The 25,569-nt window shown below is 46.9% G+C and overlaps 1 protein-coding gene and 2 non-coding genes across 16 annotated transcripts in view; all 3 read right to left on the bottom strand.

Moving 5' to 3' along the window:
* Trrap (transformation/transcription domain associated protein) overlaps positions 1-20,964 on the bottom strand; it is a 93,549-nt gene extending 72,585 nt beyond the window's left edge. For 13 of the 14 annotated variants that reach the window (XM_085837417.1, XM_085837423.1, XM_085837419.1 and 10 more), the window contains exons 1-13: positions 20,831-20,964; positions 17,828-17,988; positions 17,409-17,458; positions 10,964-11,074; positions 10,170-10,274; positions 8,137-8,220; positions 6,320-6,376; positions 6,031-6,156; positions 4,114-4,191; positions 3,856-3,944; positions 2,809-2,905; positions 1,629-1,767; positions 447-525 (exon numbers count right to left, since the gene is read on the bottom strand). In XM_085837417.1, the coding sequence (XP_085693543.1) occupies positions 447-525; positions 1,629-1,767; positions 2,809-2,905; positions 3,856-3,944; positions 4,114-4,191; positions 6,031-6,156; positions 6,320-6,376; positions 8,137-8,220; positions 10,170-10,274; positions 10,964-11,074; positions 17,409-17,458; positions 17,828-17,927 (1,115 nt within the window). In that variant the 5' untranslated portion in view covers positions 17,928-17,988; positions 20,831-20,964. Of the gene's footprint in view, positions 1-446; positions 526-1,628; positions 1,768-2,808; positions 2,906-3,855; positions 3,945-4,113; positions 4,192-6,030; positions 6,157-6,319; positions 6,377-8,136; positions 8,221-10,169; positions 10,275-10,963; positions 11,075-17,408; positions 17,459-17,827; positions 17,989-20,354; positions 20,551-20,830 lie in introns of those variants that run through there. The other variant, XM_085837418.1, reaches the window with a different exon arrangement.
* LOC115031180 (small nucleolar RNA SNORA70) lies at positions 13,618-13,746 on the bottom strand. The gene has a single exon (XR_003836800.1). It is a non-coding gene; the product is annotated as a small nucleolar RNA SNORA70 (small nucleolar RNA).
* Positions 17,546-17,748, bottom strand: LOC147005401 (small nucleolar RNA ZL1). Its single transcript, XR_015047061.1, has one exon. It is a non-coding gene; the product is annotated as a small nucleolar RNA ZL1 (small nucleolar RNA).
* Positions 20,965-25,569: the final 4,605 nt, after the last annotated feature.

The raw sequence follows: 25,569 nt of genomic DNA, 5'->3' as shown, positions 1-25,569 counted from the left end.
GGTTATTATTAAATCGTGCAGGCTGATCACTGACCTCTGGGTTATTATTAAATCATGCAGGCTGATCACTGACCTCTGGGTTATTATTAAATCATGCAGGCTGATCACTGACCTCTGGGTTATTATTAAATCATGCAGGCTGATCACTGACCTCTGGGTTATTAGTGAATCGTGCAGGCTGATCACTGACTTCTACCTTGTCATGAGTGCGTGAGCACACACATACAAAATAATTACAAAAATGTTTAGAAAAATTTTTGTTGGTTTTTTTTTTTTTTATTAAAACAACCCAACGACTTTCAAACTTGCTGCCATTCTAAATCCAGGAAGTGGGCAGGGCTCAGCACACCTGCATTCATTAAAGCCCTACCAATGCTACGTGCAGGTGATCCTGTCCCTAGCAACCACACCCAGCAGGCTTGCATCCACACCTACTGATGCTGTACCTGAGTGTCTCCCGAGCTGTGTACCCAGAGCCAATCAGGATGGATTCATCAAACAGCTTGTCCATGCAGGGGATGAACTCTAGGAAACAGGAGAACATTACAGCCTTCATAAGCTCAGGGCGGAGGGAAGACCACAAAGATCCAGAGAGGGAAGATGCTGGCTCTGCTGGGCCACACAAGCCCGCCACCTGCCCACAAAGACATGGATGGGGTCATGTTCAGTGTGAGAGAACTGACCAAGACGAGCTAGAGAGATGGCACAGTCACACCAAAGACAGACGAGAACCAATCTCTTAAGAATATGGATGACAAGCCCACACACAGCCTGACACATTCTGGAACAAGCCTGACATACAGCTTAGTTCTAGAGTCGAGTAATTTCAGGCCCCCAGCCTCCTGCAGACACCTGCACTCATGTGTGCAACCCCTCACTCCAACACACAAGACACGCAATTAATAAAAATAAATCTTTAAAAAGAGGGCTGGCGCCAGGTGTGGTGGCACACACCTTTAATCAATCTCAGCACTCAGAAGGCAGAGGCAGGTGGATCTCTGAGTTCGAGGCCAGCCTGGTCTACAGAGTGAGTTCCAGGACAGCCAGGGCTACACAGAGAAACCCTGTCTTGAAAATCAGAAAGAAACACACACACAAGAAAAGAAGGCTAGAGAGTTGGCTCAGTAAAGACTTATGTTAGATTCCCAGCACCCACGTGGCAGCTCAGAAGTGTCTGTAACTTGAGTCTCAGGGGATCTGATGCCCTCTTCTGGTCTCTACAGACAACAGGCATACATGTGGTGCAAAGATGTACAAAGATGCAAGTAATACACACACATCCATACACATAAGAGTAAACAAATGAAAATTAAAAAAGAACACCCAAGCCGGGCGTGGTGGCGCACGCCTTTAATCCCAGTACTTGGGAGGCAGAGGCAGGCGGATTTCTGAGTTCGAGGCCAGCCTGGTCTACAGAGTGAGTTCCAGGACAGCCCAGGCTACACAGAGAAACCCTGTCTCGAAAAACTAAAAAAAAAAAAAAAAAAAAAAAAAAAAAAGAGCCAAGACAGCACTAAAGAAGGAACAGATGTGCTAAGACCCTGAAGAATCTCTAGGAAGTCAGCGAGCCTTGCCCCAGTGATGGCCCAGGCTGTGCGGGCCTCGAGAGAGAGAGCAGGCGGCCTTACGGTTCCTCAGCTCCGTGGTAAGGATGTGCTTGGCCGCAATGAGCAGCTCCTTCCTAAGGTGCGCAGTCTCTGCTGGGCAATTGGAAAGCAGCTGTAGCATGCCTTTCACCATCTGCTGAGAATACTTCGTCACCAGCTCCTGTCACAGCAAGAAAGACAACAGTCACACTGTGTCCTTTCATAAGGCATCGGGCCTACGCAAGCACCACTGGGAAGGTTTTAGCGTGTTGTGTGTACGCGCAGAGTCATTCTGACAGGGAAGCACGACCACAGGAACAGGTGGCCCCCCGTGGAGTGGGTGTGGACGCAGCATCCTTGCTGTTCACTACAATTTTCAACAGTGGATTTGCATCACTTCCTTATTAGACAGAAAGTAAATGCTAAAGTGCCTGCTCAAAACAAATGTTCAGTGCTAGAAGTGTGGGAGTTAAGGGGACCAGAGAGGCTCCCCATCCCCTGTCCTTCAGTTTCTAGCACAACCAACCACCTGGGACTCCACATCCACTAGATCCAATGCCCTGTTCTGGCTTCCAAAGGCGCACACACACACACACACACACACCCTACACACCTACACTCCTTTTTAAATAAGTAAGTGCCAGATATAATAGCTCACACTTTTAATTCCAGCACTCAGGAGGCAGAGTCAGGCAGCACCCTGATCTACCAACAAATTCCAGGCCACCCAAGGCTACATAGTAACAGCTTGTCTCAAAAAAAAAAAAAAAAAAAATCCATCCTCTACTTTGTCATCCCACTAATGTGAGCTGAGAGTGGTGATTCTCAGCAGTTCTAAACAGTCTCTTCCTGACTCAAACACTAAGGCCCAAAAACCTCCACTCATCTGGTCATGATGGTAAATGCCCATGACCGCTGTCATTTCTGAAGACTGAAGATCATGGCCCAAAGGCCAGCCTGGACCACACAGTGAGACTTCATCTTATAAAGAGAGTCTGCAAAAGACATCAGTGAGCTCTGGGTTTGACTTAAAAGACCTGCCTCAGAAATAGAAGGGCAAAGAGTGATGGAGGAAGATTCCCTACATCAAGCCTGGCCTCTGCACACATCTGCACACACGTGCCTACACTTATAAACACACACACACACACACACACACACACACCTCACACACTCAGAGCACACACATACACATGAAAGCCAAACAAGCCAAGGAACTCACCTGGTAAATCCTGATGATGTAGGCTAAAAACGAGAGCGTTTTGATCTGAGCTGCAATGAAGTCAGCGTACAGCTCCTTGTTGTACAGCTTATGTTGCCTGGGCAGGAAGGGAATGCGGTCCAACATGAGTCTTTCAGGCGATTTGGGATTCACCACCTACAGTGACCACTAAGCCTTGAAGGTCCCTCATTTCCATTCAGAGCAGAAGCACACGCAGGATAAGTGCATAGACTTAATGCAGTTTCAAACCACAGGAAAGCGGGCTGGAGAGGCTGACAGCACTTGCTGTTTCAGAGGACCCAGGCTCAGTTCCCAGCACCCGTGCTGGACAGCGCACAATCTCCTGAAATTCCAGCTCCAGAGGAGCCAGGTGCCCTCCTCTGGCCTCCATGAGCACTGTACTTGTGTGCATGTACCCACACACAGACATGCACGCATACACATAATCTTTAAAGATGAAATAGGATCACACAGCATGGAAATTCTGAAAAGATCAAACCCCAGCACAGCATTCCTGAAATGGCTAGAGAGGCTCACTCCTCAGATGTTCCTCAAGGACCTCACAGCCAGAGGGGCTGCATGGCAAGAGAGTACATATCCTTAAAGAACACCACTCAGGCAAGAGTGGCTCTAGCTGGCCTGTTCCTCCCAAGCCCTGGAGGTGAAGCACACGGCAAGTTTCCTCCAAACAAAACAAAACAAAACAAAACAGCCAGAACAAGCAATGCCTGGTGACACTGGGGAAGCAACCTACTACAGCATCCTTTCAACTAAGGAGTTAAGAGGCCCATGGCATGGCTCAGCAGGTAAAAGGGTCTACCACCAAGACTGACCACCTGAGTTCAGTCCCTGGGACCCACAGCTGGAAAGAGACGACCACAGCCTGTGCTATGGCATTGGCATGCACGTAAACACACACATCCACAGGATCACAGAATGGATATAACTTAACAGAAAGGATAAAACTCAAGAATGGGGGCAATAAGCAATTACTATTTGGAAAAAGCACTGTGCCATCAGCTCCATCTGGGTCTGAGGAACGCTTACCTGGCCTGTGTGGATACCTGAATTGCAATGGTATTCATGATCAGGGGCACAAACTCGGCAACAACGTTGTGGATGTTCAGTTTGTACAGCTGGAAGGAAACAGCGGAGTTCAGTGCTTTCATATTCATCTACCACAGGATCATCGGGCGTGCCACACAGACACCAGGGTGCAGAGCATGTGGGTTTGTGTCCATCTTTTTGCTGAAGGAAACCAGCCGTGTACTTTCACACGAAGAAAGAAAACTTATTCCGTGGTACCTGGTACATCAGTACGACAATGATGGGGAGCTCGGCCAGGACTTTCAGTGAGAGCGATCCTCGTGGGATGATGGAATGCTGTGAGATGCAGAGGAGAGGCAGCCATCAGCTCTGTGGCACCGGCAAGTGCCCAGCCAATTCCGCTAAGTGCCACAATGAACAGAGACACTGATTCTCCTTGCAAGCATCTGTGGAGGGTCCAAACTAACACAGGAGTGCTACCCCACAGAAGGCAGGATCTTGGGGGAAATCCAAACAATAAAATCACCTAAGAAAGCTAGGGTTTGTGAGTATCTCTGTGAGTGTAGGAAGCCTGCTTTAGAAACAAGGTCTCCCTATATTCCCTTGGCTGACCTCAAGCTTAAGAGTGGTCCTCCTGCCTCTGTATCCCAAATACTGGAATTATGAGCAGACACCACTAGACCCAATTGTCTGGATTTACAAAGTCTCACTGTGTATCCCAGGCTGGCCTTGAATTCACTATTTAGCCAAGGCAAATGTATAACTCACAGCAATCCCCCTGCCTCAGTCATGTACCAGGACATCTAGGTGGGTTTGTTTGTTTGTTTTGGTTTGTTTTGGTATTTTTTGGAGACAGGGTTTCATGTAGACCAGGCTAGCCTGAAACTCACTGAAAACCAGGCTGGCCTCAAACAGATCCACCGGCATCTCCTCGAGAGAGCTAGGAATAAAGGTATGGCCGACCCAGCCTGGCAATCCATCCAGCTTTTTTTTTTTTTTTTGGTTTTTCGAGACAGGGTTTCTCTGTATAGCCCTGGCTGTCCTGGAACTCCCTTTGTAGACCAGGCTGGCCTTGAACTCAGAAATCCGCCTGCCTCTGCCTCCGGAGTGCTGGGATTAAAGGCGTGCGCCACCATGCCCGGCCCATCCAGCTTTTTAAGGCACTTTTTGACTTAACAAGAAAAACTTCAGAATCCAATTTAGCTCATGGGTTTTATGTAATAGTATTTATGTGCAGAAAAAAACAATGCTTATAGTAAATCCAGGAGGGCAGGATGAGCTTATTAAGGACGGACGGGGCAAATGACCAGTGAGCACGGGACTTGAGGGACACGCACAATAGTCAAGACGGCGAAGGATGCCAGCTTTGCTCAAAATTCACACTGGTTCTCCTCGGCACAAGCCAAGGCCTTGTCTCAAACAAGTATAACTGCTAAAAGGCCTTTCTTTAGGCTGGAAACAGGGTCATGTAGCCCAAGCTGGCATCCAACTCCCTATGTAGCTAAGGCTAGCTTTACACTGGTCTCACACCTTCCTAGTGCAGGGGTTAGAGGCATGGCCAGCACCCTAGGCCTTCCTGCATGTGGGTGAGCATCCTTCCAGTGGACACACGCCCCTAGCCTCAGACAAACATTCTTTTCTTACTTCAGCCCCAAGAATGATTCACAGGGAAAGGTCATCACATGTCCCCTACGTGACAGGCAACACTCACGTTACCTTTGCAAAGTCCAAGACACAGATTTCCAGATAAAAACAGGAAAAACAAGATCAGGGAGAAACTTTATAAACTGTTACAGAGTCAGGAAACCAGAGTGGGGCTCGAGCACCAACTGGGGTCCCTGGCCCAGGGAACTTCAGTTTCACCTACAGCTTCAGAAGGCCTCTGGCAGACCAGAGCCTCTCTGCCCCTATGCCTAGCCTGCTGCCTTTGCCAGCAGGAGACCCCAGGTTTCCTAAGTAGGCTGGTCTTCACAGCCAGACACCATTTGTGCCCGGGGCTTCACCCGCATTACCTCAGCAGGACCAGGCTCACGCCTCCAGGTAAAGGATAGAGAAAGGAAAATCCAAATGGTCTAAGTTACCTCATTCTTCCCTCCAGCAAATGAGAGGCCACAGATGTGGGGAGAGGACAGAAAACTTGACAGCAGAGCTGTGAGCAGGAGGGAGGGCACCTACCGTCCGTGTCTCGCTGTCCTCGCGCTCAGGATTGACCTTCACAGCAACGGTCGTGATCATGCCCACCATTTCAGGGGGAGGCACCGTGTTTTCAGGGATCCCCTGGGGGTTCTCAAAGTAGCGGTTCTACAAAGAAGAACACAATAATGGCAAACAGTGCATCTTATGGTGGTCAGTACTCCCCATCCTAAAACCCCACCCCTGACACTTGGACTAAACTACCCCAAATTAGGAAAGGTGATAACTGAATACGTATAAGCAGTAAATTCAGACGTAAACAGAAACATACCACTACTTTTGGAAGCTCCTTGTAAATCTGCTTCACAAAATCCAAAAAGTGATGAATCTAAACAATGACAAAAAAACCAAAATACTTCATTGTAAGAACACACAGTGGCGGCCCAGCTGATAAAGATTACTTAAGCCTGGCAACCTCACTGATCCCTCAAGACAGGTCAGAGGACAGCTCTGACCTCCATACCTGCACAGGACACATGACATCTCTACCCCTTCCCCACCCCAAATATTTCTTACAAGATTATTATAAAGCAAAGCAAGTTAGGCAATGGACATAAACAAAAAATGAGGGGAAAGAAAAGAAAAAGAAGACAGACACTGGTAAACAGAAGCTGCCAAAGGATGAAGGTTAAGGAAGGGCTTGTCAGAAAAGAGGGAACTGAGGTTGAAGAGATGGCTCAACAGGCCAGAGCGCTGGCTGCTCTCACAGAGGAACCAGATGGATTCCAGCATCCACCTATCAGGTAGGTCATAGCTGCCTATTCTAACTCCAGTTCTGGAAGATCCAGCATCCTTATTTGACCTCAGATGACACCCATACAACATAATACATATACAGACAAGGCCCACACACATACATATTATTAAAACTAAAATGAGTAAGTACACAATGCTTGAGATGGTACAAGAGTACAGATTCTTACACTCCCAAGGGAATCAAACCAACAAGCCTTTCCAGAAATCAGCCTGGCAACACCTATGTGAAGCCATGGAACTATACTTGGACTCAGTAACTGTTGCTGCTAATAAAGCTAATTAAATAACCTGAACCATACACAGAAAATAATTGTCAATAGCCATTGAGAGAGAAAAAAATTCTGAACCTGGGCGTAGTGGCTCACACCTTTAATCCCAGGATTTAAGAGGCAGAGGCCAGCAATGCAAAGCATGTTCCAGGACAGCCAAGGCTACATAGAAAAACCCTGTCTCAAAAAAACCAAACAAACAGAAGAAAGAGAGAAAGAGAGGGGAAAGGAAGGAAGGAAGGAAAGAAAAGATAAACATTGAAAAACTAAATGTCAAGAAAAACAGTCATTAAAACAAGTATCTCAAAAGTATCTAAAGACTGGGGAGTGGCTTGGGGGTGAGGACAGTCCCTGCCCTATCAGAGGACCAGTGTTCAGTTTTAGTGCCCACACCGGGTGGCTTATAAAGCTTCAAGGGATGGGACATCCTCGTCTATCCTCAGAGGACAGCTGCACACATCAGTCACAGGGCCAGGGCGGCTCCCAGAAGCTCCAGCTCTGCTGTGCTGCTGGGCTACAGAGCTCCACCTTCACGACTCCCTTTTATCTTTACCCATAAGAAAATGGCTGGAACTCGAAGTCTATCCCAGGAGATGTGAGTTGACCCACGACCCTGGTCAGTTACCGCACTCCAACTACTGAGAAAATGCAGAGAGATATCTGTGCACTCATCCAAACAGAAATGGTAAAGGCAGTGCTCCGAAGGAGCGTGGTGGAGTGGGAACGCACTCAAGAGTGCGCTGTGGACTTCAAGACGATGCCCTCCTATAACTCTGCATGAGACAGGACCACAGCAAAGTGGGGGACAAAATTTTTCAACTCAAGCTCTACTTTCTACCCAGTACTTGTTTAGTCAACTACAAGTAAGAGCCAGCTAGATGACCCTGAAGGTCAAGGTGCTTGCCACCAAGCCAGAGAATCTAAACTTGATTCCTGGAACCAAATGACAGTAAAGAACCAACCCCCCCAAGCCACTCTCCTGTACCATGCATGTGCCATGTCACACATGCGCGTGTGTGCACACACACACACACTAAATAAACATAGGTGGCGAACAACTCACCTCTTGCGTGATTGGTGGCCTGAACTGTTTGTGCAGCTCAATAATTATTCTTAGACAAATAAGAACATTTTCTTCATTTTCCGTCTTTAAAAAACAAAACAAACAAACAAAAAATCAAGTTGTATTTCTCAGAACATTTTAATCTCAAGATTAAGACAAACTGTTAATGGGCATGATGACATAATTGAGAGGCAGAGGCAGGCAGCTCTCCAGTCTGAGACTAACCTGATCTACATGAGTTTCAGGGCAACCCAGAGTACAGAGTGAGACCCCATGTCAGAAAATAAAAGCAGTCTAGGCATTTTCTGCAAGTTTCTCTTCCACACACCTGAATCAACCAGCTTACATTAGAGCTGCTGAAAATCACAGTTCTAAGGTACAGCTGTGGTGGACAGAAAGCCAAGGCCTTTGTGGACTATTTGACAGCAGCGTCCCACCAACAAGTTAAGAGTAACTCTGAGATGGAGGAACTAGCGTATGACACAGAGACAAAGTCACACATGAATCACTGCCACTTCCCCCTCTTTCTGACATAGGATCTCATGTGGCCGAGACCTGGCCCTCACTACATGTCAAAGGGTACCTTGAACTGAGAGCTGGCTGGGTTAACAGGTGTGCTTCACCTAGCCTGGTTTATACAGCACTCAGGAAGGAATACCCAGGTTTTTAGGCATGCTAGGCAAACACTCTCCCAGCTGAGCTACATCTCCAGTCCTGAATATTTAATGTTGTTCTGTTTTGAACAGAGTCTCATTATGGAGTCCTGGCTGGCCTCAACTCACTGAGCTTTGCCTGCCTCACTCTCCCAAGTGCTGATATCTGACAGTGTTGATATTGTGCTAGCACAACCAGAACTGATACTTTAATGCCTAAATGACATCCTAATTGAAACAAACAACAAAAACTGGTTCACTGCTTGGAGATACAGGCTGCCCATTCCTGATCCGAAACCCCAAACCTGAACTGTTCTAAAATCCTAAACCTTTTGAGTACCTGACAAGATACCACTACTAGGAAAGTCTATGCCTGACTTGACTTAATGGCTCTAAGTTAAAACAAACTCAGACACAGTAAAAACATGGCATAAAATTACCTTCAAGCTATCCACAGAAGGGACCAATGATAAAACTCCACATTTAAATGGAGGTTGTAGCCCTAGCAAAACCTGCTATGTATATGCAGATATTCCAAAACTCAAAATAAAATAAAAATCCCAAACACTCCCATTCCCATGTTATGAGGTAAGGAGTTATCTACCCATGCTGCAAAAAGACCACGAAAGAACACTCAGCTACGAAGCATCCGCTGTGGACTGGACAGGTGCTAAGTGCAAGCCAATGCTCTTTGAGAACGGACCAGCCAGCCATTCTACCCTCGAGGTCAGAGCCTCAGAGACCTTAGATAACGTGGCCGCTGTGGTCAGCCAGCACTGACAGAGCTGAAGTAAGAACCCAAGCCTGGCCCTAACAAGCACATCTTTCCAAGGGCCCAGACTCAATGGGACTATGAACATGTCAACAAATGCTTTCACCTAAACATCTAAGGCCTTGCTGGGCAAAGTAGCACATGTCTTTAACCCCACCACTCAGGAGGCAGAGGTAGGCCAACCTGGTCTACTCAGCAAGTTCCAGACAGGTCAGTGTTACATCGGGAGACCTTGTCTCAAAAAAAACAAAGAGCCAGGTGTCTTGGTATAAACTTTCAATTTTAAATCTCAGTACCCAGGAAGCAGAGGCTGGTGGATCTCTGTAAGTTCAAGGTCTGTTTAGTCTACATAGAGAGTTCCAGACCAGCCTGAGCTACATTGTGAGACCCTGTCTGGAAAAAAAAAAAAAAAGAGAAAAACAAAACAAAGATCTTCAATTAAGTAGTCTTTCTAAATTAAACAAAAATGAAAGAAAAAGAGACATTAAGAAGAACTTCATTCATTTAATTAGATCTTTGGTGAGGTGTGGACTACTACTGAATTTTAAGGAAAAAAAAAAACATGCAATGTTTTAAATACAGCTATTAAGAGAATTGTCAAAGATTACCTCTAAAAACCGAAACATCACAGACAGAACGTTTTTTGTATGAGGACGAAGATGCTCATTGGTTGGAATCCTGTGGAGTATCTCAAGTACCAGCTTCCGTAGTTGCTGCCAGAGACACACACACAGAAAAGTCAAACACGGACACTCCAGCCTCACTGTTACAACTGAACATGAACTTTCAGTTTTTAGAAGAACTGTTCAGGTATGTACCGGTACCCTAGGAGGCCAGAGCTACCAGGCCTGGCTGGCACTAGTTACAGGCAGTTTTGGCCTGGGTGTTGGGAGCGGAGCTCTGGCCCTCTGTGAGAACAGTACCTAAGACTCCTAACCGCTGAGTCATCTCTGCAGCCAAACTTAACTTTTTTATTAATTTACTACCTGTGGGCACATGTGCATCACGGAGCACGTGTAGAGAGGCTGGCAGACACCTTGAAGGAGTCACTTCTTCCCTTCTGTCATGTGAGCCTCATCAGGCTGAGTTGAATGAGGTTGCTCATCAACCTCATTCAACTCAGGTTCTCAGGCTCAGTGGCCAGCACCTTTTCCTGCTGAGCCATCTCACCAGCCCTCCTCTGTGCCTAGGGAAGCTAGTCTGCATATACACACATCCCTAGTGGGCAGATGCAAGTGAGCTCCGCCCACAGAAAAGGTGGATGGCTGTCCCACTGATGAAACTTCTTTCATTCTCTCCTGCATCTTTCAGTCTTTGGTTTTATATTGTTTCGATTCATATTTGCTTCTACTCATTGGTGTGGATTGTTTTTTTTTTTTAACCATTCCCATTAACAGATTACCTGGGCTGGCTTCTCTTGAAGAAACTGGACTTCTCCATCTTGGAGAAATGTAAGAAATCGAGGGATGATGTGTTCCAGGAATGTAGAATACTGAGGAGATGACGTGACATTCTAGTTGGCAATTAAAAAAAGGAAAGGCACAGTAAGTTTTATGCATATTTTCATTTTAAACTCACATAATAATCTCAAAAGAAAATAAACATGTGTCTTTCTGCTTTTGTGTTTAATTTGAACTTGCGTCTGCATGAGGTTTTATGTGCACCACAGGCATCCACGTTTCTAAGGAGACCACAAGAGAACATGGGATCCCGTGGTCCTGGAGCTGCAAGCCACTGTGACTGGACCAGGCTCTTTGCAAGAGCTGTCAACTCTCTTAACCACTGAGATGTCCCTGTATTTCCAGAGCTCACAGTGCTCCTTAATTCTTTCGGATGCTTCCAAGATAACATCATATTTAGTAGGTTAAGATTTGAAATCCAATAAAGAAAATTAAGTTCTTAAATTACTGTTAAAACCAGATATGGCAGGGGTAAAGTTAAGCTTATCTGCCTTTCTCTTTCTCTGGGACCATGGATTCCCAGCACCCACGGCAGGTAGCTCACAACTGCCTGTAACTCCAGCTTGAAGGGGATTCAGTGTCCTGTTCTGGAATCCAGACACCCATACATGTGGTGTGCACGAGCACACACTTACACATGCTCAAAGTGGACATGCTGAGCATTTGCCTAGCAGGCCTGAGGTTCTGGGTTCGATTCCCAGCACCACACATACACAGTTGCTTGAATTCCTCCCACGTTCAGCACAGCACAATTCACAAGAGCCAAGAAATAGAAGCAACAGAGGTGTCCATCAAATAATGATTTGTCCAAGAAAATGTAATATATAAATACAGTGAAATACTACTCTCAACCATGAAAAAGAACGTGACCCCATCCTGTTTTTTAGGAAATTAACTGAAATGAGCCACACATCAAGCTAAGCGCCACAGCCTCACCCCTGGGTACTCTTAAAGGCTGACCTCATAGAAAGTGGTGTCTGAGACTGGGGAGATTGTGGAGTCAGACAGAGAAGGCTGTTCCGAGGGAGCAACAGTTCTGAGGGAACTGCTGCAGGGTGAGGTGACTGTCAGTAACCTCTGAAACAACTAAGCTCGGCACTGGGGCAGTAGAGGCAAAGGTACTGCTATGAGTTCGTGGTCAGCCTATTCTATACAGCGAGTTCCAGGACAGTCAGGGACATATAGAGCAATCCTGTCTCGGAAAATAAATAAATAAATAAATAAATAAATAAATAAATAATAGTAATAATAAATAAGCTAGAAGGATTCTATTTTCTCCATAAGGACCAGAGTACCACCTGGTACATCATTCTATACATACATCACTTTAAATGCATTTAGGGTTGGCAAGGTGGTACAGTGGTTGAAGAGCTTCCCACCACACCATAAGCCAAGTTCCATCCCTGTGGCCCACACGGTAGGAGAGAACTCTCCTGCAAATTATCTTCCAAGTACACATATAAATGTAATTTAAACAAAAAATGAGCAAATACATTTAAGCAAAGAAAAAGAACATCAATGCTCTAGAAAATACTGAACACTCAAGGCTGACCTCCAAAACAGTTAGCACAGGGTATAGTGGAACACGTGTGTAACCTAGTAGAAGGACGAGGTAGGACCATGAGTTAGAAGAGCATTCTTTGCTACAAAGCCAGATACTGTCTCAAAAAGGAAAAAAAAAAAAAAACAAAAACAAAAACAAAAAAAACCACATAGGTCTTCACTTAGAAGAAACACTAGCCTTTTATTTTAAAACAGTAAATCATTAGGCAAGAACAATGGTAAACTCCTTTAATCCCAGTACTGGAGAGTCAGAGGCAAGCAGATCTCTTGAGTTTCAGGCCAGCCCCCTCTATATCCTGAGTTACAGTCTAGCCAGGGTCTCAAAAAAGACTGTAAAGCAGCCATTATAAAAGTTAGTGCATACATAATGATGGACCACATTTGAGAAAGGTCCTGTAAAATCCTAAAGGAGCCTGAAAAAAGTCCTATCTATCACCTGATGTTGTCACAGCTTCACAGCATCAGGTAGAATGCTGTCTTTGTGAGACGCCAGCAAGTCAAGTCCATTGTGCCTCTCAGATAAAAGTATTGCCCACGCCATTGTGTGCAAACAACCTCACTGTGGTTTCTGTATTAACTCCACCTTTCTTTTTCAGCTCTTTTTTAAAAAGACATACTAGATGAGATTCATTACCACACATGGTTTGGTGGGGTGTAGTAGAACTCACGGAGGTGGAAGCCCTCAGATATATAGGGCCTGCCATCTGCCAGGCAACAACTGTGGAAAAGTGTGAATATACCTGAGCAGCCATGGGACAAGCCACCTCCCAGCCACCCTATCCTTCAAGTTCCTCTGCATTAACCATGGTAAAGCCCCACTGTTTTGAGTGTGGGTCTTCTGTTGGCCAAGCTTGCCTCTACACCAGGCCTCATCCACAAGTTCCTTCTGCAGCTTGGTGCAGATGGACAGAATGACCTGGCCAGCTTGAACTCTGGCCACCGAGCCCTGGGCCTTCCCAAAGGCACTCTGCAATCTTCCTGGAACCCAGGCTGGGAACAGCACTGAAACTGGAAACAGGATTATCTGCAAGAAAACTGCCTTCAAAGTCCCTCAGGGCAACCACCTAAGCAACAGGCAGCCTATTCTCAAGGAGGCAGCTGCTTCCAGCTTTGCACTCCACATTGCCACCAGGAAAGGAATTTTCTGCTTAACTGGCTGCAGACTTTTTCAAATTTTAAGACAGAGTCTGATGATGTTGCCCTACTATGGTCAACAGGCACATGTCACCAAGCACGCTGTCATTGAATGTAAACATGATTTAAATGTCACTTCCGGTCAAACAGTTTGCTGTTACACGTGGGCAGTAGCCTCTAACGGTTTGTGTTTACTACGATTTGATTCTATTAAGAGGCAGGCTGCATACCCAAGATATAAGATACAATTTGCTAAACGCATGAAACTCAAGAAGAATGAAGACCAAAGTGTGGACACTGTGCCCCTTCTTAGAATTGGGAACAAAACACCCAGGGAAGGAGTTACAGAGACAAAGTTCGTAGCTGTGATGAAAGGATGGACCATTTAGAGACTGCCGTATCCAGGGATCCATCCCATAATCAGCTTCTAAACGCTGACACCATTGCATACACTAGCAAAATTTTGCTGAAAGGACCCAAATATAGCTGTCTCTTGTGAGACGATGCCGGGGCCTAGCAAACACAGAAGTGGATGCTCACAGTCAGCTAATGGATGGATCACAGGGCTCCCAATGGAGGAGCTAGAGAAAGTACCCAAGGAGCTAAAGGGATCTGCAACCCTATTGTTGGAACAACATGATGTACTAACCAGAACCCCGGAGCTCTTGTCTCTAGCTGCATATGTATCGAAAGATGGCCTAGTCGGCCATCACTGGAAAGAGAGGCCCATTGGACTTGCAAACTTTATATGCCCCAATATAGGGGAATGCCAGGGCCAAAAGAATGGGAATGGGTGGGTAGGGAAGTGGGGGGCGCTATGGGGGACTTTTGGGATAGCATTGGAAATGTAATTGAGGAAAATATGTAATAAAAATATTAAAAATTAAAAAAAAAAAAAAAGAGGCAGGCTGCTGAGACAACTCATCAGGAGAAGGGGCTAGCCGCTGAGCAGCACCTTCCAGGGACCCCCAAGGTGAGGGAGAACAGACGCCCCCAACGGCCCCTCGTCCTCTGGCCTCTGTATGTGCCGGGCATGCACGTGTGTGCACACACTTGCACATAAACACACAGGTACAAACTCTGAGTTTTTTAAGATGCTCCGTTGACTAACCGACCTATCCCATCTATGTCTGTGTGAATACACGCAATGATGTCCAAATAACAAAACTGCCAAACGGCACAACTCTCAGAATGTATCCCTGCCTTTAAATGCATGGCTGTTCAAAAAGTAAAGCAAAGAAAGGACTTGATGTGTGAGCAGTTGGAAAATAGGCAGAGAAACGAAATTCAAGAGCACAATGAAAACCTACAACTAAAAGTGACTTGGAAAACACACCAAAAAAGTAAACCGAGGGGCTGGTGAAATGGCTCAGTGGGTAAGAGCACCCAACTGCTCTTCTGAAGGTCCAGAGTTCAAATCCCAACAACCACATGGTGGCTCACAACCATCTGTAATGAGATCTGACGCCCTCTTCTGGAGTGTCTGAAGACAGCTACAGTGTACTTACATATAATAAATAAATAAATCTTAAAAAAAAAATTAAACCAAAAAGAGACAGACCTTCCTAAAGAGTGAGAGGGACGGTTCAACAGTTAAGAAAGCACGTTACCCTTGCAGGGACCTGGGCTGACTTTCCTATACCCACATGGCTTCTCCCCACAGCGCCTTTAACTCCACAAACTCCACTTCCTTCCCGGGGGCTGACGCCCTCCTCTGGCCTCCACAAGCACTGCATGCATGTGGTGCACAGTACAGACACACACTCAGGCCTTCATACACATACACAGACAATGAAAAGTCTTTATCTTTTTTTTTTTTTCTCAAAAATCAGTATTTTCCAGTTAAAAAACAAGTCAAAGACCATTTTCAAACAGAGTCTGAGGGATCAGTGAGATAATGTAAAATCATAGAAATACAAGAAACTCAGAAAGGAGTGACTGCTCTTTCTTTTTTTTTTTTTTTTTTTTTTTTTGGTTTTTCGAGACAGGGTTTCTCTGTATAGCCCTGGCTGTCCTGGAACTCACTTTGTAGACCAGGCTGGCCTTGAACTCAGAAATCCGCCTGCCTCTGCCTCCCGAGTGCTGGGATTAAAGGCGTGCGCCACCACGCCCGGCTGTGACTGCTCTTTCAAGGTCACCGACATCTTAAGTACCAGAAATGACAGACAACCCGTTATGTCGGAAGAGCTAACATCTGAACATAGCGAATCACAAGGTAAACTTGAATGCATCCCAGTGAAAACATGTAAGAGAGCCCCCCTCTTAAAAACAAAAATGCTACAGCAGCCAAAACAAAGCCAACATTCCTAAACACATCCTTGAGCCTCTTCACCAGGAAGATGGGCAGAACTCTGTACAAAGTTTCAAACTCCGTTCTGAATTTGCACTGATGCCTTAGGGCGTGGTAAACGGCTCAGACTGTTTATGGCCAAGCCTGAGGAAGGTGAATTGTTCTCAGCTTGCCCAAACACATACACATACAAGTAAAAAATAGATTTAGAAAAAATACAGCCTTCTTTCCAAACCCTTTCACACTATAGCCCAGGCTGGTGTTGAATAATTCCTGCCAATCCCCCTGCTGTTGTTTTCCCACTCTGGGATTACAGGAGTATGCCAGGACAGGACAGCCTTTATTATCAATGACCTCTGTCTTAGTCAGGGTTTCTATTCCTGCACAAAAATCATGATCAAGAAGCAAGTTGGGGAGGAAAGGGTTTATTCAGCTTACACTTGCATATCACCAAGGAAGTCAGGACTGGAACTCAAGCAGGGCAGGGAGCAGGAGCTGATGCAGAGGCCATGGAGGGATGTTCCTTACTGGCTTGCTTCCCCTGGCTTGCTCAGCCTGCTCTCTTATAGAACCAAGACTTACCAGCCCAGAGATGGTCTCACCCACAAGGGGCCCTCCCCCCTTGATCACTAATTGAGAAAATGCCTTACAGTTGGATCTCATGAGAGCATTTCCTCAACTGAAGCTCCTTTCTCTGTGATAACTCCAGTTTGTGTCAAGTTGACACAAAACCAGCCAGTACAACCTCTGAGTCAGAAAGAAAATAGACTTGACAGGGCTGGAGAGATGGAAGTGCCTGCCACACGAGCCTGAAGATACCCAGAGTCTACGTAAAGGTAAAGGGGAAAGCAGAAAGCCAATGCCTCACGTGCACCACAGTACGTCTGTGCTCCCCTCTCCAAATGTGCCAACGCAGAACAATGATACATAGAACTGACAGAAGTCTGACAACAGGGCTGGCAGGATGACTCAGCAGGTCAAGCTGTCACCAAATACACAAGACAACCTGAGTTCAATACTCAGAAGCCACGTAAAGGCAGGAGAGCACCACTTCACAACGCTGGCGCAACTTCCATGTAAACACCATGGTAGCATGTACACACACACACACACACACACACACACATCTTATACAGCAACAATAATAAAAATATATTTGTAAAAACATTGACAGCAAGAACAGGAGAAAGCATGGATAACAGAGGGAATTGCAGGGCTGTTGAAATGTCCAGAGTTCAATCCCCAGGCCCACAACGATGGAAGGAAAGAACAGACTCCCTCAGATTGTTCTGTGACAAGCACACAGCACCTATGGCATGTGTCAGCACGTACACAGATCTAAAATAAGTGTAATTTAAACAAAAAGAGGAGAGAGGGAGGGATGGGGGGGGAGCTCATACCTCAAAGTTCTCGCTGACTTCCTGCATCATTTTCAACTTCGTTTCATCAGCTGTAAATAGCAAAACAGTCAGCTCATTGAAACTGCCTTAAGGAGGCTTCAAAAAAAAAAAAAATCACTGGATTTAAGGACTGAAGAGAAGCAATCAGATCTTATCAGTTTGACTGTCACAGCCCAGAAGATGGCACATGGCTAGGTCCCTACCACCAGTCACACACATCCATCCTCCCAGACTCACGTGTGCATGCACAGACAAGGACACACACACACACAGGCAATCTGGCACACACACTTGTGCCTCTCTGTGGCTCCAGCAGTATTGTTCATCATTGTGCTTCTCCACAAGGTAGACAGGGAAAGACCAAGGGTAAACACTAAGGTTTGCGATTCATCTCAGTGTGCAAAAAAGGACAGACTCACGTGTGTTCACATCCGTGAGAGCTGCCACAAACTGAAGGTATTTCTTCATCAGAGTGGTTTGGTCGACCACCGTGGCCCCCTGGGTTGCAACGAACGCCATCTTTCTTCTGAGTTTGTTTCTTTCTCAAGCCTGAGCTGCCAAGTCCATGAGTTTATCCAGCCTGTGAAGAGAGACATCCCGTCAGCAGCTTGCAGGGACACGGAGAGCTTGTAACCTGTGAAAGATTTTACCTGAGTCCTTTCTAAAATTACATTCCTATTTTCATTGTGTTGGGGGAGATTCCTGTGCCACAATAGATGTGTGGAGGTCAGAGGAATCACACAGAAGTCCAGGGACTCGAACTCTGGTCATCAGGGCTGGTGATTGGAACCGAGGCCTGCTGAGCTGTTCCACTGCCCAACCTCTAAAGGATTTGCGGAAATCACTGTTTTCTGTGGGTTGTTTTTGTTTTGGACAGTGTGCCCACATAAAGCCCAAATCCACTGTTTCAACATCGTTCTCTTCGGCATGGAAGCGTTTCTTTCCCGTTAGATATCCTCCTTTCAACAAACCAGGAGATCGCAACACAAACGTTTTGTACAACGAGCTGTGCAGAATGGAGGGAGAGCTGGGGCTGTAGCTCAGTGGAGAGAGGGTTTGCCTAGCATGTTTATGATTGACCTTGATTCCCAGCCCTGCATAAAGCGGAGGGTGTCATCCCACAACCTCTCCAGCACCGGAGAAGTACAGACGGGAGCCTGGGACACACAAGACACTATCTCCAAAGTGTTGCGGAGGAGGTGGGGGGAGCAGGAAGTGTTTGAATCTTTGTAGTTGTGCAATCTCTACCCAGTTCTCCAGTACTCAGGAAGGAGTCACTAACACATAAATGAATGACAACAGCAGAGTTCAAAAAACAAAAAACAAAACAAACCAATCAGGAGTGCTTCAGGACACCTTTTGCATCATCTGCGTCCATCGGGAAACACTACTCTCCTTCAATACTCCCCCCCACCCCATCCCAACCAGTTTAAGAAAATACAAAAGCAGCTAAGCATGGGGGCAAATGGTTTTAATCCCAGCACGCAGGAGACAAGAGGCTAGCCTGTTCTACATAGTGAATTTTAAGCTAGTCAGGGTTACCTGAGACCTTGGGAAAATATACACACTACATCATGGTAGAGCCTTGTCCTGGCTTTTATCCCCCGGTATTGTATAAATAATAAACTATTCTCCTAAGCACTACCTCAAAGACCGGTGGATCTTATCTACGGTCGAGGCACAAAACACAAAGCATGCTTTTGATCATTACATTTACTTAACTGGGGCGGAAGAAGGTGTGTGCCACACAGCACATGAGGAAGTCAGGGGACCACTTGTGGGACGTCTGTTCCTTCCACCCACCATGTGGGTCTCAGGGATTGAACTCGGGTCATCAGGCTTGGCAGCAAGTAACCTTTACCCACTGAACCATCTCACTGGCCCCAAAGCATACTTTAAAAGCACCACAGTGACTTGGAAAACAGGAACGTTGACTCCTGGCTCATAAGGTAAAGCACTTGGTGCCAAACCTGGAGACCTGACTTGATATGTGACCACAGGGTGGAGGGGGAGAACTGAGTCCCACAGGTTGTCCTCTTAGCTCCACATGCATGCCGAACACACATACACAAACAAGCAAATGCTTAAAAAATAAAAAGCTGAGTGTGCCAGTGCACGCCTTTAACCCCAGGACTCTGTGGATCTCTGTGAGTTCTAGACCAGCCAGGCCTACATAGTCCCAGAGACCCTGTTCGTAGGGAGAGAAGAGAAAAGCTAAGGATACTATCAGCCTTGCTACCGTGACTTGGCAAACTCTTGCTTTTCCTATCAGAGTTCCTCCTTCAAACACTGGAGGTCCCTCATACTCACGACTACTAACTAGACTCAGGGTCAAGGCCTTCTTAAGAACAAAACAGAAGCCCTAATCCTGGCCAAACTTTTTATCTAGCTTTTCTGCTGTGGAGGCGTTGTGTAGCTCCGGTAGGAGGAGCTGGCTGAGGTACAGATGGCCTTGATTCTTGAGCTTCCAGCCCCGACCCCTGACAGGCCTGTGTACCATCACTCCAGGGCTAGGAGGTTCTGGGGGATCGAACCCAGGGTTTGGTGTGCTAGGAGGACACTCTACCCTCTGAGCTACAGTCCAAACATCTGCGCAAACTTTTGCGTCACTTAATCCCCTTTTTATACGCCACTCAGTAAAAGTGCCACTTCCGAGCTCCCACCCGATCCTCCCAGGGGCCAGGCCTAGCTTCTCCCTGGGCCAAGAACCTGAAAGCAAGGGGCTACCCTATCCGCCTGTGGATTCTAGAAGGAGGTTCTGAGCTTTTCGAGAGGATATGGGTTCAGGCCTGGATGCCCTCGAGCCCACGGAGTCCCCACCCAGGTAAGGAAAAGGCAAACGGCCCCACAGCCCGCCGTCCTCCATCGGGTCCGCCCCGCCCACGACGCCCGGCTGGATGGACACCGCGCCTCCGGGCCGCCAGGGGGCGCCGTAGCCGCCGCTACCTTCACTCTCAGCGTCTGGCCCAGAGAGCCAGGAGCCTGCGTGGAGGCCCGCAGATGCCAGGATGGCTTTGGTGGGGTGCCGCAGCCCCCTCGACTCCTCACTCAATCCCTTCGCGTCGCAAACGGCCTTCGGGTTCCCTCCTTTTGTCACCGGTCCTTCCCGGGACTCTCAGCGACTGCCCCCCAGCAGGCCGCTGAGCTACGGCAAGCGCCGAGGGCCAACCTCCGCGGCCGCTAGCGCTGCGCGTCCCTCCATCCGCTCCAGCGCAGCCCGGCGCCGCGGAGGACTAAATGCTGCAGTGTGGCTGATCTAGCCTAGGAGGGCTCCTGTGGGGCCGGAAGGACCTCGGTCAAGCAGGGACAGCCTTCTCCACTTCTCCGTGGAGCCGTCGTGCTGCACCGACTCTCTCCCACGCCTGAGACACGCACGCGCGTGCATCTCCCGGGACCGTTCGCCCGCCCTCCCTTGCGCTTACCGGGACCTGCCGACTAGCCCCCAGCATCCGGGCCCGAGTCCCCAAGAACTCTCGCCGCCGACGCCGCTGCTGCTCCTCGCTCAGTCCCGCCCCGGCTTAAAGCCGCGGCGTCCGCCCACCAGAACTAAGCTCGGGCGCACCGCCCCCAAGTGGGTGCGGCCTGGGCGGGCAGCGGGGCAGGGAGGGGCGGTCTGCCGCCTGGGTGGGCGTGCTGTCCTTTTAAATCATCGCCTGGGTGACCTATCTGCTGAGCACCTAGGCCGGTGGGGCTCTGGGCTGCTGCAGCTTCAAGATTCGTCATCGCCCCCACACCCAACCCCGTGTCCCTTTTCCTCGCAGGAACGAGACTGAAGGGTGATTGACACCCGAAATACCTCTCCAGTTGGTTCACTCTGTGTGTGTGTGTGTGTGTGTGTGTGTGTGTGTGTGTCCTTAAGGACTTCCTTCCCTGAGATTTTATTTTTCCTCTTCCAGCAATGGTGGGTGTTGAACTTAGGGCTTCACATCCACTAGGCCAGCGCTCTATTGCTGATCAGCCGCCTGAGAGTGAAGTAGTTCCTGAAAGCAGAAAGAGGCAAGGAAAGCTTTTGGGATAGGGGCAGATAGACTGACATCCAGTTGGCTTAAAGGCAAGCTCGGGTGTTATGCTGCTAGGTCACCCTGAGACAACTACATTTGTCCCGCTTGTAGCTGATGCCCTCCCTTCAAGACAAAATTGGAAGGTGACAGACCTCAAGCCAAGCCAGAGCGGTGAAGAAACATGGTGGGGAGTAGGGGTATCCTGTGATACCCAGATGAGGACGAAGGTCTTTCTTTGCAAGGGACAACTCTATCAATTCTACACTACCGAGTAGGTTCTGTGACAACCACAACAGTGAAGTGAGCTCGGTAACCATAGTTACCCGGTTTTGATGAACACAGTGTAAGCGATGGCCTAAACCCCACTACCTCCAGGCTCCTTGTATTTATATCCTGAAACTTCCTGTTCCTGCTCTGAAAGCTTGAACCACCAGGGTCTTAGTGTTCTGATCCTAAATTGATACATTTTCGCACTCGGCAATAAACAGATTTCACTGTGCCTGAAAAATAACCTTGGAGGTAAGACGGCAGGGAGAAAGCACACTCCTGTATTTGTTTATTGTTGCCACAGAAGAATTAGCAGTAGCTGAAACGCTGGGAATGTGGGAAATTGTTTCTAATGACATTTTTTTCCCCTCCTTCCTGCAAGAAATAGTCTGTTTGCCAATAAAGTTTATGTTGGGCCATCACCTCCAAAAGTAGCATGTCCGAAGTTTGAGAAAGACTTAAAACAGGGATCAAACCAGTGCCCTGGGAGCTGTTTTTGTTTTGTTTGGAAGATTAAAATAAATAAATAAATAAATAAATAAATAAGACAGGTGAGATTGCTCAGTAGATTACTCTCTGGGTTGTAGTCCAGCGGGTAGAATGTCTAGCACACAGGAAGCCCTGGGTTTCCTTCTGCAGGAGCTCTTAACTATAATCTCAATACTCGGCAGGCGAAGTGTTGCACACAGTGTCTTCACTCCATTAACTTCATGTTAATGTTTATCCCCATTACTGCTGTGGAGTAGAAACTAAGAAACCCGTGTGAAGGGAGAAGAGAACTGACTGTGCAAAGTCCCCTGACGTGCACAGGGGTGCCCAGGCACGCTCACACACTCAGGGACATGAACACACATAGTAATAATAAACACATTTTACAGAAGGAAAACATGTCCAGCGTGGTGGTACACACTCTTAATTCCAGCTCTTGGGAGGATCCCTATGAATTTTGAGGCCAACTTGATCTGCCTAGTAAGAAAGACAGGAAAAAAGAAAGAAAAAAGAAGAAACAAATCTATCTTTTGATAAATTTCAGCATTTAACTAATTAATTGCATATCATACACATCCATGATTGGTTTTACCTCTGTTATTGACAAAATCAGCCTCCTCCCTTTTGGCATAGTTCTATCAGGGTATTCAAATTGGTTAGGGTTTACTTGTTTGTCCCCTGAGTTCCAGGTCAGGGACTGGGTCAACCTCATCCCTTTTAGGTAAATTAGATTAAGTCTCTCTGCTTTAAATCCTATGAAAGCCCCAGACATGGTGGTGCATGCCTTTAGTCCCAGCACTCAGGAGGCAGAGACATGTGGATCTCTGTGAGTTCAAGGCCAGCCTAGTCTACAAAGAGAGTCCAGGACAGCCAAGATCCAAAGCGAGTCCAGGACAGCCAGGATTTTGTTACACAGGGGAGTCCTGTCTGGAGGGAAGGGGGAGGAATCCTTCAAAACCTTTGCAGCTCATCCAAAGTGACCTCTGTCCCTATTTGCCTGCCTGCCTGCTTGCCAAACCGGCCAGATCACCTTTTTGGTGTTACTAGGGTCTTCTTGTGCTTGACAACCACCAATACTGCCCCTGTCTCAGTTCTTTTGACGTTCATCTGCCTGTTTGGAACGTGCTCCCCTGAAGGACACCAAGTCCTACTTACTCAACTGAGGCATCACTGGTTGCAGTGGTCCTTGGAGCACTGAAAAAGCCCTGGACTTCATCCTCAATTTGGGCTTGCCTGCAGTCTCTGTAGGTAGGCGAAGGGCTGCAAGGCAGTTAGCTACTTCCCTCTGGGCAGGATGTGTTTACTCCCAAAGCTACATTGGAATAGAAATTTAGAGGCCCAGTAGACTTTGCACTCAGAAAGAAAAAATGCCGTGACACCCAAGTTTGTGATAATGTTTTTCTTTAATATATGTTACTTTTAATTCTTTTAATTTTTTTAACTTTACCTAGAGTTTATTCTTGTTATTAAATCATTTATTTATTTATTTATTTATTCATTTTACATCCCAATCGCTGCCCACTCCTCCCGGTTCTCTCCCCACCGTACAATCTGGCTACCTTGTCTGGCCTCAGAGGGAGAAGATACACTATCTATCCCTGCAGAGACTTGTGCCAGAGTGGGGCGGATACGATGGGGGAGTTTTCAGAGAAGAGGAGGGATTTAGAGGCATACCATATACTCACCGGTCCTCACTTTCTTCTGTGACATTTCCATTAAAGGACAATGTGTAGTTGTGTCATTTGTAAGGAGAAAAAAGACACAGGAGCCTCAGGAGTGTCCCCAGATTTTTAGGGACCTAGACTCAGGTGAACAGGCTTTCATGGGTTCTACAAGAAGAAGAATGTCAGCCCGGTGTAGTGGCGCACACCTTTAATCCCAGCACTCAGGAGGCAGAGACAGGAGGATTTCTGAGTTTGAGGCCAGCCTGGTCTACAAAGTGAGGAGGAAGAGGAGGAGGAGGAGGAGAAGGGGAGGAAGAGGAGGGGGAGGAAGAGGAGGAGATCAGTCAGTATCCACCAGTTTATGATGAAATAGATTTGGAGATTTTGTTTTTGAGACAGAATCCCACCGTGTGGCCCTGATTGTCCTAGAGCTCACCCTGTAGATCAAGCTAGCCTGGAACGCAGAGGTCGGCCTGCCTCCGTCTCCCGAGTGGAGTGCTGGGATTAAGGGGGCGTGCCACAACAATCAGTTGGTTAAAAAAACAAACAAACAAATGAACAAACAAATTATTGAGACTTACTGGTAAGATGCCACAGCAAGACGCCACAACCTATAGAAGTCAGTTCTTTCCTTCTATCATATGGATCCCAGAGATGGAATTTCGTTGTCGACCTTTACCCACTGTTCTGTCTTGCTGCCCTGAGTTGGAGATTTTGTTAAAGTTTTTTGTTGTTGGTTTTTTTTTTTTTAATGTACATTGTGTTTTTTTATCTGTATGAGGGTGTCGGATCCCTGGGAACTGGAGTTACAGACAGTTGTGAGCTGCCATGGGTGTTGGGAATTGAACCTGGGTCTTTTGGAAGAGTAGTCAATGCTCTTAACCACTGAGCCCCAGCCCCTTGTTAAAAATATTTTAATATAGGCTTAGTACTATAGAAAATAGAGAGGTGGTTAGAAGAAAAAAAATACGTATCTGTGTGGGAGTATGTGCTTCCTAAAGGAGAGCCATACAAAGTAGGGTATAACCAAGTGTGTGTCTAGACTCCTTGGGGAGAGTAAGCAATTAATTTCCTTAGCATTAGCCATATCTACCATTTGGGTGGCTCTCATCTCAAAAGATTGATAGTATGAGCTAGAGAAACAACTGCCTGTCACTCCTCTTCCAAGGGACTCAATACCCTCTTCTGGCCTCTGTGGGTGCCTGAAGTCAGGTACGCAACCACATGGTGGCTCACAATCATCTATAATGGGATCCGATGCCCTCTTCTGATGTGTCTGAAGACTGTGACAGTGTGCATTAGATAAATAAACCTTGTTTAAAATATCTTAAATTCTTACTGTTCATGTGTGTGATCATATATAAGTATACACGCTCTATATACAGATATGTAGGAATTCATGCTTCTCCCCTAAGTTGAGAGAACTCCTTACCCCTTCTTATGTTGCCAGGATTGTCACTGCCTCTCTATCTTGCTTCAGTAGGAATATGAACCCTGAGGTGTCTGCCATCTGTGACCAAAAGATATACAATTATACCAGCTTGCTAGCACCAGCAGACAGAATACCCTGCTTTCAAAAGGTCATAATGAACAAAAATCGGTGAAGGGGGTCAACAAGATGAGTTGGCAGGCTTGCAGCCCAGCCTCAGGACCCAAGTTTAATCCTCTAGACCCAAGTAGTAGAGGGGGAGACACTTCTCCTGCAGGTCATCTTCTGACCTCCACACATACACTATAGCA

Source organism: Mus caroli, unplaced genomic scaffold (genome assembly GCF_978045245.1).
Source record: "Mus caroli unplaced genomic scaffold, Mus_caroli_1 scaffold_4, whole genome shotgun sequence".
In the NCBI taxonomy this organism is placed as follows: Eukaryota; Metazoa; Chordata; class Mammalia; order Rodentia; family Muridae; genus Mus; species Mus caroli.
This window is presented reverse-complemented; position numbering and strand designations above follow the sequence as displayed.